At 31.4% G+C, this 18,153-nt stretch overlaps 1 protein-coding gene and 1 long non-coding RNA gene across 2 annotated transcripts; one reads left to right on the forward strand and one right to left on the reverse strand.

The window, feature by feature from the left end:
* Positions 1 to 300: 300 nt before the first annotated feature.
* Positions 301 to 6,944, reverse strand: LOC133789891 (uncharacterized). Its single transcript, XR_009873768.1, has 3 exons — positions 6,036 to 6,944; positions 1,897 to 1,970; positions 301 to 535 (listed from the first exon to the last, which is right to left on the reverse strand). It is a non-coding gene; the product is annotated as an uncharacterized LOC133789891 (long non-coding RNA).
* Positions 6,945 to 8,387: 1,443 nt separating this feature from the next.
* On the forward strand, positions 8,388 to 9,756 carry LOC133792156 (uncharacterized). The gene is made up of 2 exons (XM_062230073.1): positions 8,388 to 9,423; positions 9,647 to 9,756. Exons 1-2 carry the CDS (start codon positions 8,388 to 8,390, stop codon positions 9,754 to 9,756), a joined length of 1,146 nt encoding a protein of 381 aa, XP_062086057.1.
* The last annotated feature ends 8,397 nt before the right edge of the window (positions 9,757 to 18,153 follow it).

The following is an 18,153-nucleotide window of genomic DNA, read 5'->3' on the forward strand; positions in this document are numbered from 1 at the left end:
TGTCTAATTTTAGTTAACTACTCCTAAAATTGGGTAGTTCTCAACTTTTTGTGTCATTAAAATTTATTTTATTTTCAATCCACCAAAATCATTTTACTACCACAATTTGGTAGCAAACAATCACAAAATTAGTAGCAAATTATTTGTTTTGTACTTGAAAAATCGATACTTTTGCTACTAAAATTTGGTAGCAAAATTAATAATAGATTATATAATTTTTTTAATATATAATTTTATTAGTTTTTTAATTTAATTATTTTATCAATTCTATTATTTATTATAATATTTACAAAGAAAACATTAATAAAATATCAAAATTAATTTTTATAAAATAGATAAACAAAATACAAACTAAAAAAAATATTTAGTACAAAATCAATATAAAACATAATACAAAAATCTATACACATGTCAAAAATTGTACTTTTAGTTCATATTTACATATATAAAGAAGTTGGCAGCAATTCCACTTCATGCTCCCTCTTGAAAGCTGTTTTCATTTTATTGCTGTTTTTAGTTCCAACAACAATCATTCCTGAAAATACATCACAAGCATTCAGAATTCTAAAATATTAATTTTGTGGACAATTGCAAAGAATTGCAACATCAAATTAATATAAAGCATAAAGAAAAATAACAAACACTCAAGGCTTGGGGACACTGAATTTCATTCTCTCAGAACAAGGTGCATGAAGAAAAATAAAGGATAATGTGAAGTCATTATTGTGCATACAATGAACAGCTCGCATAAACAAAACTAGAGTAGAAAGGTCAATAAGCTATTAGCCATTTCAACTCAATCCAACAATAACAATATCAACGAGCCAAGTAATATTGACAGTAGTCTACAATATCAAAGTTACTAGAAATGGCCTAAAACTGACAGTAAGTATATTTAGAATGGCAAAATAACATTCTATTAATAAGAGAAGAAACATGCCATTAGAGGTAAAAAGAGGCAGTGGAAAGAACTTGGTGTCCACTACTTATTTACAATTTTACAAGCTCATGCCAAATTGGTTTCTAGTTTCTTATCACGTGTTGGTAATTGTCAGTTTCATTATTAATCATAGAATTAGATAACTTTTCAAAGAAGCATAGCATGGAACTCATAATTATGTACTGCACACTAAAATTGGCACCAACATATTTTTAGAAGACAAGAAGCTTTTACTCTACTATCTATATTCAACCATCTTCTTACTAGTGATGCTATAACACTCCATTACATGAAGCATTTCCTTTCAGCATTCGTCCAATGCAAATAAGGTATACATCATCCCCTCTTAGAGTTTTAGTAAGTTTATTCTATTGTTTCAATCCTTGTCACCATCTACAATCTGAGAATAATGATAAACTCAACTTTATGGCTTCTTTTGTATTGACAGAAGAGGCTATAATTACTGGACTCTAACAAAAAAGGAATGGAATGGTTATGAGGTATCCATTACTTCTCACAAATTGGTAAAATAAAAAATGTTACATTTGTACCAATACCACATCCAACCCCAATATAAGATACACATGCAACCACTAACCTAAGAAAAACATCTGAAATCTTTCCTTTTACTTTTGGTGCTTTGACTCATTTATAAAATATTTGCATGTCAGTTCGAATGATCTGTTTTGGTTATAATTGAGGACTACATCCAACTATAATTTTCAAATTGGTCTTGTAATCTTGTTTCAAGGTGCAGAATTTGTACACAAGATATTGAATTTGTTTAGAATCTTTATACAACTTTAAAGAGCTTAATCACAATACTTTAAACCAACATGCCAATGAGCAAAATGATGGATGACTGTATCAATCATAAATGCTTCAAGTATGGCAGTGGTGAGCTCGGTGACAGATATGAAGAGCTAAGAAAAATAAAAAGTGAGTGGTTTTCATACCTGTTTGACACAGTTTGATGCTTCCATAGAACTACCACACTCATTTTCCTTAACCTTTTTCTTTATTTGGAAAGCTGCCAATGCATAAAAGAGAATATAGAAAGAGTGAGATGCAGATTGAAGAACAGAGGACTTCTTGTCTATCATTCTCTTCCTACTTCACACCTAAAATAAGCTTTCTTAAAAGCCAAGCTACCAAATACTCACTCACTTTTTCCATTACATAGATAGAAAGAAGAAGTAGAAAACAAATGAAGAAATATCAAATTAAAGTTTTAAGAAACTAATAGAATTGCCATCCAATTTCCCACAAAAGAACTGCATTTTGACACACAAAGAGAAAAAAAACTCAAAACCTCTCTTAAAGCAGTTCTTCTCAGTAAGTGGCTCTTGGTTTTTCACTTGAAAACAAACATGAATTATGCATATATATATATATATAGACACACATTTACACAAAGAAAATGTCAATTAAGTTAATATATTGTCCAAGAATGTCACCTGAATCACAAAGAAAAGTGTTTGAAGTTTGAAATTCTTGAAAATTCATCTCTTAAGGCAGTTTTTCTCAATTAGTTTCTCTTGGTTTTGCACTTGAAAAAACAACATCAATTATGCATACATATACACACATTTACATGTTGAGCATTGTAATGATCCATGAAGATCTAATCCATATATAGATGATAATTCCCATATATATTAATTTATATAGCAAGTTATTTCTTAACACCATTAACCAGACCCTCTACTGCTATAAGCATCAAACTTTGAAGATTAATTAAGGTAATCTGCTGTCATCCATGCTTAATTATCTATACTTAAACAGGTTTACGCATTAATGGGAATACACCAGAATTGAACAGATTCTCTACTAATCCTTGAATTAGAATTTAAAATAAAGCCTAATTGGCTAAAAATTATTATCCCAATCGTATAAAAACAGAACACATATAGCCTATTTTCTATCCAACTACTCAAGTTCATATGAAGAAAAATTGGACCTAAAAGACACCCCATAACTTAAAAAAATACCAACATAAATGGACTCAGTGCAGTCACTTTATTCTTGTCTGACCAAGTTTCAACAAAGTACACATAAACCATAACAGAACACCCAAAATCAGCTTTCTTAAAAGCCAAGCTACCAAATACTCACTCACTTCTTCCATTACATAGATAGAAAGAAGAAGTAGAAAACAGATGAAGAAATATCAAATTAAAGTTTTAAGAAACTAATAGAATTGCCATCCAATTTCCCACAAAAGAACTGAATTTTGACACACGAAGAGAAAAAAAAAACTCAAAACCTCTTTTAAAGCAGTTCTTCTCAGTAAGTGGCTCTTGATTTTTTCCTTAAAAACAAACATGGATTATGCATATATATATAGACACACATTTACACAAAGAAAATGTCAATTAAGTTAATCTATTGTCCAAGAATGTCACCTGAATCACAAAGAAAAGTGCTTGAAGTTTGAAATTCTTGAAAAGTCATCTCTTAAGGTAGTTTTTCTCAATAAGTTTCTCTTGGTTTTGCACTTGAAAAAACAACATCAATTATGCATACACATACACACCAGAGAACCAAAAAAAGAGCACAAAAAGACTAAGTAAGAAGCATAAAGAAGAAGAATACTTTGTTCTTCTTCTCAAGCTTCAAGATTTTTGAGTGAGAGATAGAGAAAAAAAAGATAGAGCTTTAAATCAAATGGGAATTTGAGTTTAGTGGCCTGAAGTTGGAGGGGAACTTTTGCATCATTTGAAAACAAACATGGATTATGCATATATATATATATATATAGACACACATTTACACAAAGAAAATGTCAATTAAGTTAATCTATTTTCCAAGAATGTCACCTGAATCACAAAGAAAAGTGTTTGAAGTTTGAAATTCTTGAAAAGTCATCTCTTAAGGCAGTTTTTCTCAATAAGTTTCTCTTGGTTTTGCACTTGAAAAAAAAACATCAATTATGCATACACATACACACCAGAGAACCAAAAAAAAGAGCACAAAAAGACTAAGTAAGAAGCATAAAGAAGAAGAATACTTTGTTCTTCTTCTCAAGCTTCAAGATTACTGAGTGAGAGATAGAGAAAAAAAAGATAGAGCTTTAAATCAAATGGGAATTTGAGTTTAATGGCCTAGAGTTGGAGGGGAACTTTTGCATCTTTTGTGGAGCTTTAGAGATAAAAAAATCAAACCCACCTACTAAAAACTATAAAGCAAAGAATATATTCTTTTTGAGAGAGAAACCATAGGGAGAGTGACTCTCTCCACAAACAAAGAAAGAGAGCTCAGTAAGAAGATGATCAAGAGAGAGAGAGAGTGGGCTAAAGCCTAAAGAAAGAGAGAGAGAGAGTGCGGACCCAAAGAAAGAAGAAAAATAAGAAAGAAAAATTTGAGTGCTTTGAAACTAAGGCGCCAAGAAGGTTAGAGTTTTAACAATCAAACATATGGGACCCCAAACATTCGATCACTTTACTTACCAAGTTCCCACCTTTAACCAATATATAAACATATATATATATATATATGTGTGTATATAATATGTATACACTAAGGAAATCAAGGATGTTTCTGTGTTGTGTACATGTTTGTTGGTTTGAATTGTATGTGAATAATGTTGGGATAAGGCTTGAGTGCATGATTTTTGTTTATGTTTCGATCAAGTTTTGCTTTGGTGGGTTAGAGTGATTACAGCCAAATTCAAATATATGACTCAGCAAAATTGATTCCTATGTATGGGTCAGTAATACAAATATCTTTAACATAATTTAAAAAACTAACCTATTATATATATGCATATTCAGTTTTTTAATTATTAAAAAATATTTTACTTAACTATAACCACATATTTAGGAAACAACAACCATTAATTATAAAATGTAAATTTAGTTTTAATTTTTCCTAACCGTGTAAAGTAGGAAATATAATAAAAATTAATTATAAAAAAACTATTTAATATTTTCAAATTTTTATTTCATAAAATATACATATCTCTATATACGTATAATCAGCCACAAATATAGGAAATAAAAGTATTAATTAAAAAAATTACAAATAACTAGTTTGAAATTTAAATTTTAGTTTTTCAAGATACTATCTAAGAAAATTAATATATATAGTAAGTATCTCTATTTTTTTCACTAGTTCATTGACATTTTGTTGAGGTATGTATGCCATATACTGATTAAATATCATGGCTATATTGGTTATATTGTTTAATTAAATTTTTTTTCTTTAGGTGCTTCAACTGGGTGTAAGGAGAAGGTAGTGACAAACAGGATTTTATTCTCTGAACCATATTTCAAATCAAACACTCTTTGATGGAAATCTATAATCAAAGAAAAAAAAAATACAAAGAACAAGTAACTAGTTCACTTATCTTATATGATATGCTTGTTTATTTAAAATTTATTTATTTCTCTCTATGTCAGGTGCTTCAACTGAGATATAGAGATAGAAGGAGAGTTTTTGGTGCTTCAATTACAACAAATATAGAAGGAACTAGTACCAAATATCAATATCAGGTTTGAACTCCCTACTATATTTTTTTTACTAAAACAATATCCATTGAAATCAATTACTCAATAACAAGCATCATAGTCTTATTTGATTTGGTCAATTTGGTTATCATTCAAAGTAATATATCCTAAACTTTAGGATTTAGTTTTAGCTTTTATGCTTTATCAGTAATGTATACGAGTTATATGTTATTCTCAACATTATATATAAATATGATCATTATTAATAAAATATAGAGTGGTTCTGCATATATCTATTATGGTATCACAGCCTTAAATCGATCCAATTTTTTTTTTCTCTCATGACCACCACCACTAATACCAGTCCAACCATTCTCAATACAACTGAACCCAACAAAACACTAATCAGCATCAACATTGCTGCCCAAACTCCACTCAAACTAAACTCTACCAATTATCTCTCTTGGAAACTACCACTCAAATCCTGACTATTCATTTTGGATTCGCCAAGATCAATTAATTCTTAATGCCATTATAGGCTCCATCTCACCAACAATCAATTAATTCTCTATGACTAGAATAGATCAGAAAAAAAATTAAAACCAAATTCAAGCCTACCTAAGAACAGAACAAGAAAAAAAAAAAACCAAGCTTTACTTGTGTGAAGATCGCTGGGGCTCATCATGCAGCTGCGTTGATGAGGCTCATCAGAGGGTGAAAAGCATACTGAGCACTGGTTCATGGTTGTGGTTCAAGAGGACATTGCTGGACTTCAGATTTCCCCATCGTAGTTTGAGAACACTGTATAGAGGATCCCCTGGCGATTCCTTGGATTAGTTTAGAACAAGTATATTAATAAATTAATGACTGTAAAAGATTATGATCTTGTGTTTGTGTGTGTATGTGGAGATTTCTCTTACCGTGCATAAAAGCTGCCTTTAGGAATGTACTCAGAGACTAACAGTTTCTCCTCTCTCCACCGAACCGCCTCATCTCGACGTCGAACGCCACAGACAGCCCAAATGACCATGGCGACCTTATAGGCTGACCCTAACCCGCCATTACCAAGCACCTCCGCCGCAGCCTTCATCAAATCCGACAACCCAAAAAAACCCTATTCATCTCACCATTATCAAATCGGTCATGGACCCTCAACTTCGAATGAGAGAGACGGAGAGAGCTAGAGTGAGAGGGAGACAGGAATACGAGAGAGAGGGGAAGAATAATGGGGTCTGGGTTTAATTTCAATTGAGTGAGAGGGAGCTATGGATTTGAGAGTGTATAGGGGAATATGAAGAAGAAAATGAAATGGGGCTTTTCTTTTCAGCTTTATTGGCTATGGTAGCTGGGCGAAAGGGTGAGAGAGAGAGGGATTAGAAGAATAAAACTTTGAATCAGAGACACAAAGAGAGCTGGAGTGAGAGGGAGACAGGAATACGAGAGAGAGAGGGGAAGAATAATGGGGTCTGGGGTTTGATTTCAACTGAGAGATAGAGAGATTAGAGTGAGATGAAACTAGGGCTTTGTGAGTGTATAGGGGAAATATGAAGAAGAAAACAAAATGGGGCTCTCGGATTAGGTTTATTGGTTGAAGTCATGAGAAAGGGTGAGAGAGAGAGGGATTAAGTACACGGAACAAACAAAAACCCCAAAAATACTGAAACTATTTAAATTTTAAAATATTGCTTAAAAAAATGTATTATAATTTTAAAATATTGGTTGTAATGATTTTATCTTTTACTCATTTTAATTTAGAAATAAAATTAAAAAGAAAAATAAAATACTTAGAGAAAGGAAAATAGCCACACTTATTGATTTAATATTAATTTAATAAAATTATTTATTTGCCCAGATAACATAACACACTTTATATTCCATTGATAGAAATACCCCGTTTGAATTCGTAAAATTTCAAAGTTAATTATATGGTAGTACGTTTTTTCGATTGTGGAATGAGCTTCTTTATCATTAATTTTTCTAAAAAAGTATTTTATATTGTGTACAAACTTTCTCAACTTTACTATTGTGAGACATTCTATTAATTTTTCCTTTATTTTTTATCATTTTTTTTAATTAAAGTTGGAATTTAAGAAATCTTCTAGTTTTTGTAAAAAAAAAATTGGCAGCGAAATTACCCAATATTTTTTTATTAGTTTAAGTATTCAAGATTTTTTTCGTTGAAACTGCTCACGCATCCATAGACTGAGATAGTAGTCACTCATTTTGGGATTGAGATAGATTCAATACTTGTCGATTGATTTTTTTGTCAATTACAAATAAACCAATAAAGCATAAAAAAAATCAAACACATGATATGTACGGGATTTAGGTTATTAATTAGTCCTAGTGCATGAGTTAATTGTATTGAGAAATAAGAACTTGCAAAACTTAAGTTCTTTAGAGATTTATTTGGTCGCATTTTTGCATGCACTAAGTGATACTCTAACACTATTTATAAGCTTATTATTTTGGTTTTAGTATCATTGAACCTTATAATTCTATATATTTAATTATTTTAAATTTGATTTTATAGTAGGATTTTCTAAAGATTTTTGGTTTTTTTATTTTTATTTTACTTTTGTAATTAAATTTGTTTCATGAATAATAAATTTAGTATTTATTCCTTAAAAAATAAAATTTTAAAATTTTTGTTAAATGATTTTTAATTTTTTTATTAGATTTTAAATAATTTTTTAATATTTGAATGAATTTTTTAAATAAAACATAAAAAAATAATGGCATGTACCAATTAAAGACTTACACGTATGTGTCTATTTGGCACTTAAATTAAACACATTTATAAAAAAAAAATATGCATGTAATCGAGTAGGATAAGAAACACTTATACTAATATCCTACCCTATACGTGCATCGAATACATGTTTTTTGTACCATAACTCTATCATACCCTATAACTACAATTCAAAGGCTAATTAAGTATTTTATTTTTCTCAATGTAGTATAATCCATCGTCTGCTTGTTCGAAAGATAATAGAGAAATGATGGATAAAATTTGGATTTTCCAAAAGAATAGAGTATCACTGGAGTATTTTGATGGACTTAAGAGTTTTATTAAGTTATCAACTTTGCATTTAAATGGTGAAAATAAGATTCGATGTCCATGTGTTTCATGTATGAACTATTATCATGACTTAGAGACAATTGAGCGTCATATATTCGTAAAAGGATTTTATACCAAATATGTTATGTGGGAGTTTCACAGGGAAGATATCACAGAAGTAAATGAAGATCAAGAAGAAGTAGAATCAAACAGTGAAGAAGACATACCATATGACAGTGATGATGATGAAGACAATGACGATATGATACTAGCATTAGAAGATTTAGCTAGTCAATATCATAGGAAGAGTGATTTTGTGAACCTTGGAGATTCAAATGAGCACAATGATGAAAGGAATACATTGCCTGACTTATTTGTAGAAGCAGAAAAGGAGTTATACTTTGGATGTACAACGTTCTCAATCTTAACATTTATTGTTAATGTAATGCACATTAAAGTAATGTGTGGTTGGAGTAACAAATCATTTGATTTGTTGCTCGACTTACTTTCGAAAGCATTTCCCAAAGACAATAAAATTCCACGATCTTATTATGACGCTAAGAAAATGTTGCGTGATCTTAGTTTAGGGTACGAAACTATTCATGTATGTGAGTATGATTGTGCTTTATTTTGGAAAGAGAATAAAAATGTTGAAAGATGTCCTATATGTGGTCATGAACGATACAAATTCCAAGGAACTAAAGGCAAGAAGATCCCACACAAAAAGATGCAATATTTTCCTATAACTCCACGACTACAGAGACTTTTTATGTCACGCCATACATCATCTAATATGAGGTGGCATAAGGAAGAACGTGTTGATACAAAAGGTGTACTTAGACACCCGGCAGATGCAGAGGTTTGGAAGGATTTTGATAGACAATATCCAGATTTTGCAAAAGAATCTAGAAATGTAAGGCTTGGATTTGCAACAGATGGGTTCAATCCATTCGGTGATTTATCAAACTTGTACAGTATGTGGCCAGTGTTACAAATGCCATATAACATGTCGCCATGGAGATGCATGAAACGAGAATTCTTAATGATGGCTGGCATTATTGATTCCGGGACGTCGTGCTCCAGGGAAAGACATAGATGTCTATTTACAACCTCTGATCGATGAGCTGAAAGAACTATGGGAAAATGGTGTACGTACTTTTGATATTATTGATAAAGAATTTTTTACAATGCGTGCAGCAATATTGTGGACGATCCATGATTTTCCAGCATATGGTATTGTATCTGGGTATAGCACTCAAGGTTATAAAGCTTGTCCTGTTTGTGAAGATGACACATCTTCATTTTGAATAAGAGGAAAAACATGTTTCATGGGTCATCGCCGATATTTGTGTCCGAACCACCAATGGCGCAATGATATGGAGTATGATGGTACAATCGAACGACGTTCACCTCCAAGAATTTTAACAGGAGATGAAATCTTAGATAAATTAAAAGGTGTATGGAAATGTAGGGTAGGTAAAAATGATAAGATCATTAAGGACGATAAGCAACAAATGAAGGATGCATGTTATGAAAATAACAAAAACTGGAGGCGAAAAAGTATTTTTTGGGAGTTAGAATATTGGCCTAAATTAAAACTAAGACATAACTTGGATGTGATGCATATTGAGAAAAATATATGTGATAGTGTAGTTTGTACAATATTTAGCATTGATGGGAAGTCTAAAGAGACTGAAAAGGCAAGACTTGATTTACAAGATTTAAATATTCGTAAGCAGCTACACGTGAAAAAGAAGGGGAACAAATGGTTCAAACCAGTAGCATGCTATACATTATCAGCGAAGGAACAACAAGAATTTTGTACTTTCATAAAGTCTGTAAAATTTCCTGATGGATATGCTGCAAATATTTCTCAGAATGTTAACATGAAAGATGGAAAATTATTTGGGTTGAAAAGTCATGATTGTCATGTTTATTACAGAGGTTGTTACCTATTGGTTTAAGGTCATATTTGAAAAAGAAAGTAATGGATGCTATTGCCGAGCTGTCATTATTCTTCAAAAAGCTATGTGCGAGGACATTATATGTGAAAGGATTAGACGAATTGGAAAAGGGTGTTGTACTCACGCTGTGTAAATTAGAAAGTATCTTTCCTCCTGCCTTCTTTGATGTGATGATTCATCTATTGGTTCACTTGCCATTAGAAGCTAAGTTAGGTGGTCCAGTACAAATGCGATGGATGTATTCAATCGAAAGGTAACAAAATCTATAACTTAAGTTTAAAAAAATAAATAATCATTGAATACAATTCTTTATTACTATATATTGAAAACATAATTAATTTCAGGGAATTAGATCATTTAAAAAAATATGTGAAAAACAAAGCTCGACCTGAAGGTTCTATTGCTGAAGGATACATTATTACAGAGGCACTAAACTTTTGTTCAATGTATCTTCATGGAATGGAAACACGCTTTAATCGTCCTGAGCGCAATCCTGATTACCTTGGAATTAGAAAACAATCGACACAGTCAATATTCAACATGCCTACAAGACCATTTGGAAGACAATCATCTATCACACTAACTCAAGATCAACGAACCCAAGTTCAATGGTACATTTTGAATAATTGTCCTGAGTTGGAACCATATTTAACGTAAGTTTATAATTTTATTTTTTAAATTCTAACAACATTTAGGTTTTAGCATAAAAATAATCTTTCATAGTACTTATTGTGAATACAGAGAACATAGATTATTCTTACAATCTCAAGGAATTCTGGATATCAATCAAGTGCAAAAAAATGAATTTTCAACATGGTTTGAAAATAAAGTAAGTTTAAATATCAATGTTTGATATTCTAAATTTTTTATTTGTCTTGATCTTACATTTATAATTTTATCTGACATCACAGATAAAAAAAATGAATGAAACAATATCTAGTAAAGCACAGGAAGATTTGTATGCAATTGCAATGCAACCAAGTTTTTTGGCTTGTACATATGCTGGTTGTATGGTTAATGGAGTTCGATACCATACAAAAAGTCGAGATGAAAGACTTTTAACTCAAAACTATGGTGTTCACGTTGAAGCAGAATATGATGGAAATATATGTAAAATGGTGTCATCAATGAAATTTGGGAAGTACATTACCTCTATTTGAACAAAGTTATATTGTTCAAATGTTCTTGGTACAATACCAATGGAACTGATAGAATGTACTCTGAGTATAACTTTACTAGTATCAACATCAACTCAGAATGGTTTGAAGATGAACCATTTGTTCTTGCCAATCAAGTAAGTTTGGTTTTTTATTTGGATGACATTAAAAAAATTAAAGACAATAAAGATTGGAAAGTTGTACAAAAAGTAAATCATCGTCACATCTGGGATATACCATCAAAGCCAATGGATGGTCAAGTTGATGATGAAGATCCAACTATCAACAGTTCTGAAGCATATCAAGAAGAATCTTCGAATGACATTGGCATGAATTTTGATTCAATGACAAATGATACTAATCTTATTCGGGATGATATTGAAGATATAGAATGTGATAATCATCAATTGTTCAATGAACTTCAAATCAATCATAATGATCAAGTTCAAAGTGATATAAACAGTGACGATACCGATGAAGAAGCTTTACTCGATGATTCTGAAGATATAACTTTGAGTGATGAAACTGATTAAGTATAAAGTGTGTTATTATTTTTATTTTTTGTAAAGTTTTGAATATGCAAATTTATTATATGCTAATAAAAAATTTATATTTTTATATTTTTAATCATGGCAAATGAGAAGTCTCTCGATCCACCAATAACTACTAGAAGGGTGTTTGGCCGTAAGAGGATGCATATTAACTCTTCATCATCTACACAGTCCCCTCCTCATTTACCATGTTCTTCCAATGATGATTCAATTACACCATTAAATGATGAAACACACAAGTCCTTAGAAGGTATAAATGGTTTATGTACAACTTATGATAATATATACATTAAAAATTTATGAAAATAGTTATGATTATATGTAATATAAAAATTATTTGACAGAATCAAGGAAGAGAACTCGTGGCCCTACTCGTGGGGATGGTGTCAGACGCTTATTAAAGGATGATGCAAGTAAGTTAAAGATTTCCTATAAAAAAAAGGTGAACTTCGAGTTCATGGGACGCATGCCACTGCATTTGCGAACATTGTTGGTGTAAATGCACGCCATCATGCTCCAATTCAGTATAGTGGATGGGCTAAAGTTCCTCAAGAAGATAAGAAAGTCGTATATGCTTGTATCATGGTATGTTTATGTTACCATACTTATTTTATAATATTTTTTGCATGACAATTTATTTTTTGAAATTCTTTTTGCAGGATGTATTCGAGATGGATTTTAAAAAAGATCCATATCTTGAAACTATTTGCAATCACTATTGTTCAGAGCGCTATAAAGATTATCGTAATAATTGTCACAGAGAGTACAAGAATATCATCAAAGAAGGTAAGAATCCATTAGAAAATCGGCCTGTGAAGTTGGTGCTAAGAGATGAAGATTGGCAATGGATGTGCAATAAATGTTTCTCTAACGAAGAATGGAAAGTATCCTAAATTTCTTGAATTATTTGTACACATTTCATAATTTTTAATTCTTAAAACTCACATGAAAAGTATTTTGTAGAAAAAGTCAATTGCAGGGTCAAAAAATAGATCAAGTATTTCTTTTATGCATTCTGGTGGAACAAAGTCATATATTTAGTATTTACATGAGGAGGTAAACATATATTTGGCATAATATCATTGTAATTTTATTATATTTAATGTTTTAATTATTTAAATGCATTACAGAAATCAAAACAAATAATGGATGACAAAGTACAACAAGAAACAATGAAGTTTGGCGAGATTGAAATGTTTCGAAAAACTCATTGTACAATTAAGAATGAGTGGACCCACAGAATAGCCGAGGACAAATATGTATGTTTGACTTTTAAAAATTATGAATTTTTACCTTCTAAATTTTGTAAAACGATTACACTATTATTTTGTTGTTATTGTAGAACGAAATGGTAGAGTTACGAATAGAGAAACTCATTCAATTTGAAGATGGATTGTTACTAGTAGTGGATGAGGCTGTTATATACAGGCAAGTTTTAGGCGAAGAAAAATATGGTTGGTTACGAGGTTTTGGTCCTATACCCAGAAAGAAGATGTCAACCCAGTTATCATCCAAACGTGAAGAGATTGAAGATAAACGTTTGAAGAAATTAGAGAAAATCGTTGAAGATCTTAAAAATGAGCAAAATAACAACATTGCAAGAATTGTTCAAGAGAATATGGAGAAGTTCTACGAATCACAACAAAGTCGATAATTAGAACAAAGAGCATTAGAGTCACAAATCACACCTCCTCCATCAATGGTTTCATTAAATTTTAAATTTTAAATTTTAAATCCAATATTACATATAATTTATGATGTTTTTTTCTAATCAATTATTAGTTTTATATTTTGTTTCAGAATAAACAATATAGTCTTTCACCGCAACTGGAGCCATGTAAAGGAAAATATCAACCTTCTTCTTCACAAACTCTCAGTACATCCTCCACAAGTTTAAAAGAAGTGCAAAAATCTCCAATTCAATTTGAGATGCCCAAGGATTCTCCAAAGAGTGTAAAAGCTGTATTACTAGCTGTTCGACTTTATGAACCTTCACACACATTTCGTATTGCCATGGACCATGAAATTTTGGATAATGATCAATACTTATTTATTTCACCTAAGATGTGATTCACCTTGGCACCATGACAGAGATTGGAGCTCCTTGTATAACATTTTGGATCAGGTAAAAAAGAAATACCTTTCACATAATTCTCGTGCACAAAATAACATTATTTGTGTTACAAATTCAATTGTAATATTTAGGATCTTACATCAAAAGTTGGAAAAAGCAACTCGAGCACAATATTTTCGTTTCTTTCATCCAACTTTGGCTTTGGATTCGTGTCAAACACAAAATGCAATATCAATGGCAAATCACTTGGAAGACACAGAAACAAAACAATTTTGGTTGCTTCCTATTCATATTGGGTAAGATTTATTTATTTATTTATTTAACTAATTACATTATCAATATCTTAATTTATATACAATATCGTATTTTATGGTCAGCAGATATCATTGGATGCTTGTAATAATTGATCCATTGCGTGATACATGTTATTGGCTTGATCCAATTAGACTACCCCCATGAAACGAAATTAAAATTCTGATGGCATTGTAAGTTAAATGGTGATATGGATTAGTCTTATTTAATTTTTACTTTAAATTTATTATTAAATATTTTATTTGTTTATTAGGGCTTTTGATTACTACAATACCTCCAAAAATAGGCAACCAAAAGAGATTACATGGAAATCTATAAAGGTAAGTTATAAAATAATATCACATTATATATTACATTTGATAGTTACTTTAAAATATTACAATATAATATTTTATTGAAAATTTAAATTATCAATATCTTTTAATCTTGTCATTTACATTTTATGAATTTGTGCAGTGTCCTCAACAACCATCGAATATTGAGTGTGGATATTATGTAATGACATATATGCGTGACTTTTGCATGAATTCTAGACCTATCAATTGGTTAACTACTTATGTAAGATGTATATAAATACTATTGAAATAGAATATTTTGTTATTATATTATACAATTGACTAATATTCATTATTACTTACATTTATTTATTACAGTGCAAAGAGAAGATGAAAGATTACACAAAACAAAATATTGATCAAATTCGAGTAGAGTGGGCTGACAAATTCATAGAATTGGTTGACTAATTCCAATGAGCAATACTATAGTTCCTTCTCCAATTTTCATTTTCAAAAGTTGTATCCAAAGAGTTTTGCGGTTCTAGATTTTTATTAATTTTGAATAGTTTATAGTCACTATGCTCTTTTTTCCCCCAAGAGGCTTTTTCCCATTGGATTTTCCATTTTGCGTTTTTTAACTTTGGCTTGCTATAGGTTCAATGCAATATCTTTGTTTTAGGAAAGTTATATGCATCCCTATACATGGCTTATGTAGTTTCTTACTTTTATTTTCCTTCGAGTTTGTTATTGTACTTATGATATTTTTAATTTTATCTTTTGATTTTGTCCATATACATTTAGTTAGTTTTTTTTACCTTGATCTTATTTTTTTAAAAATAAAATTATTTTACGAATTAAAATATTATTAATTTGTTGAGAGTCCATAACACAAATCTAAATTTAATTACTTTATGTTTGGTATTCTTATATATTTTTTACATTATAATTTTTATTGTGTACTTTCTCTACCAATACTTTTGTAGCAAAAATACTACTACTAGAAATATTTTATTTGCTAGTGCCAAAATATGATATAATTTAGTGGCAATAAATTTATTTCTACTACCAAAGAATTGATCACTAAATGGGAAAAAAACAAAGATAAAATCATATAAAATGCATCAATTTTATATTTGGTGCTAATATTTAATTTTAGCTACCAAAAAATATTGGTAGCTGACAATATAAATATGCTACCAAATATTTTGGTAGTAGACGTATTTAGTATCATTTAATTATAATTTTCTACTAAATCATTTTGCTACCAAAATTTAGTAGCAAATTTATTCATTGGTGCCAATAATATTAGCTACAAAAGAACATTGGTAGCTGAAAATATAAATATGCTACCAAAATATTTGGTAGCAGTAATATCTGGTATTGTATGATTAGAATTTACTACTAAATCATTTTGCTACCAAAATTTAGTAGCAAATGGTAATTAACTGCTACCAAAAATATTTAGAAGCTAAATCTTTTGTAGCTAAAAACATGATTTCTTGTAGTTAAGCCTAGGGTCTCGGTTCTCACCGTAAGGATATCCCATGTATCCATTGGGGTCTCACCCTAACATTAAGCACTTCATGTGCTAAGTGTTGTTCTCGGCCCCACTGTCGTTCTCGCCCTTCGCCATTCTCGGCCCTTTGCCGTTCTCGGTTCCTTGCCGCTCATTCTACTATAATCACATATAGAATAACTCAAACAACATTCAAGCATATAATAACTCATTAAAGGCTACACCCTAACATGTAATACAATCTAGGGTTGTGCCCTGCAACAACATTATGGGCCCATGCCCTGCTCTACGGGTACTACAGTTTTCTTACCTGTATCCCACGCTTTCTATGCAATGAAATCACTAGCACGGTTCTCTATCCCGAGCTTCTTCGGAAACCTAGTCACAACACAGATAAAAACACTCTTTCATACTAACCAACCCAAAACCATTTCCCGGGACCAACCCCATACTCCTAGGACCTCAAATTTCCCAAAACAAAGTAGTGAAAACATCCCCCGAACCCCCTGGGCAAAAACCCTAAAGTGGAAATTTCCCCTGCCCAAAATGGCCTAGCGCCACGGCGCCCACCAATAAGGGTCGCGGCGCCCAGAATGATCCGCCCCTTGCTGTAGCCTAGCACCACGACACAAAAGAACAGGGCCGCAGCGCCCCTTCACGAACCCAGAAATCTGGGTTTTCCCCTGCATTTTCCCCGAGCCAAAACACTCCCAATTCAACCCCAATGCATACCTAAACCTCAAAATCAATCCAAAACCTCAAATAAACCATCTAACAACCTATAAACACCAACAACAACCATAAGCACATAATCACTCCCATAAATCACACTCTGGTTTCAAATATCAGAAGTTTAAACCATAAACTTAAACCAAAGCTTATAAAACTTAAACCATGCTTCAAATTTATTAAACCACAACAGAAACAAACCTCAAAATTGCATAGAATCCTTACCTCAAGTGGAGAATTCAACCTTAAGCTTCCTTGATTCCAGCTTCAAGCTAGACCCTCTGGTTTCTCAAAATGAATTCTCAGACAAACCAGCCACAAACCATCTTTCAATTTCCAACCTAAATTCTATAAGAACTTGCAAAAACACAGAGATTTCAGAGATGAAACTTACCTCTGACCAATCTTGATTTCTGATTGGCTTCAATTGCCTCAAACCACCTTGATCCTTCTCCCAAGTCTCAAAATTCCCAACTCCCTTCCTTTCTTCCTTTTTGCCCTTATTTCTCCTTTACTTTCAGCAAAAGCTTAATTGCCTAAGTGAAAAAAAACGTGAATGATCTTTCCCTCAGCTGAAGTTATCTAAATCCCTGCCGAAAGACCATTTTTCCTTTCCATCTAATTCCCCTTCTAACTAAACCTCAAGGACATCCTAGACATTTCACATTCCTTACAAATCTACCATTTTCCTCACCTAAAATTGTTACTATCAATAGTTACCAATGGTCACCCAAGTTACTCAATTACCATTAACCATAACTCATTAATTCTCAAACTCAATTTATAAAATTCCCAAAATACCCCTAGGCTCCTCCCGAGCCGAGTATTTAATCCCGTTGTGACTTTTAAACTAATTAGCTCCCTAGGACCGTCTCGGCACGTGCATCACAATAATATCACCACCCACACGTGGTACTAATCATATAATACAATTATCACATTTATGCCCTCAGCGGGCTAAAATTACCATTTTACCCCTAACATACAAACGGGGCCCACATGCATATTTATTCCACCTAAACATGCATTCTAATCACATATTCATTTAAATTCATATATTAACATGTTAATTCACTTATTGCCCTCCAGCCATGCTAATCAAGGTCTTAAACCTTATTAGCAAATT

The sequence above is a fragment of the Humulus lupulus genome, chromosome 7 (genome assembly GCF_963169125.1).
Source record: "Humulus lupulus chromosome 7, drHumLupu1.1, whole genome shotgun sequence".
NCBI classification, from domain to species: domain Eukaryota; kingdom Viridiplantae; phylum Streptophyta; class Magnoliopsida; order Rosales; family Cannabaceae; genus Humulus; species Humulus lupulus.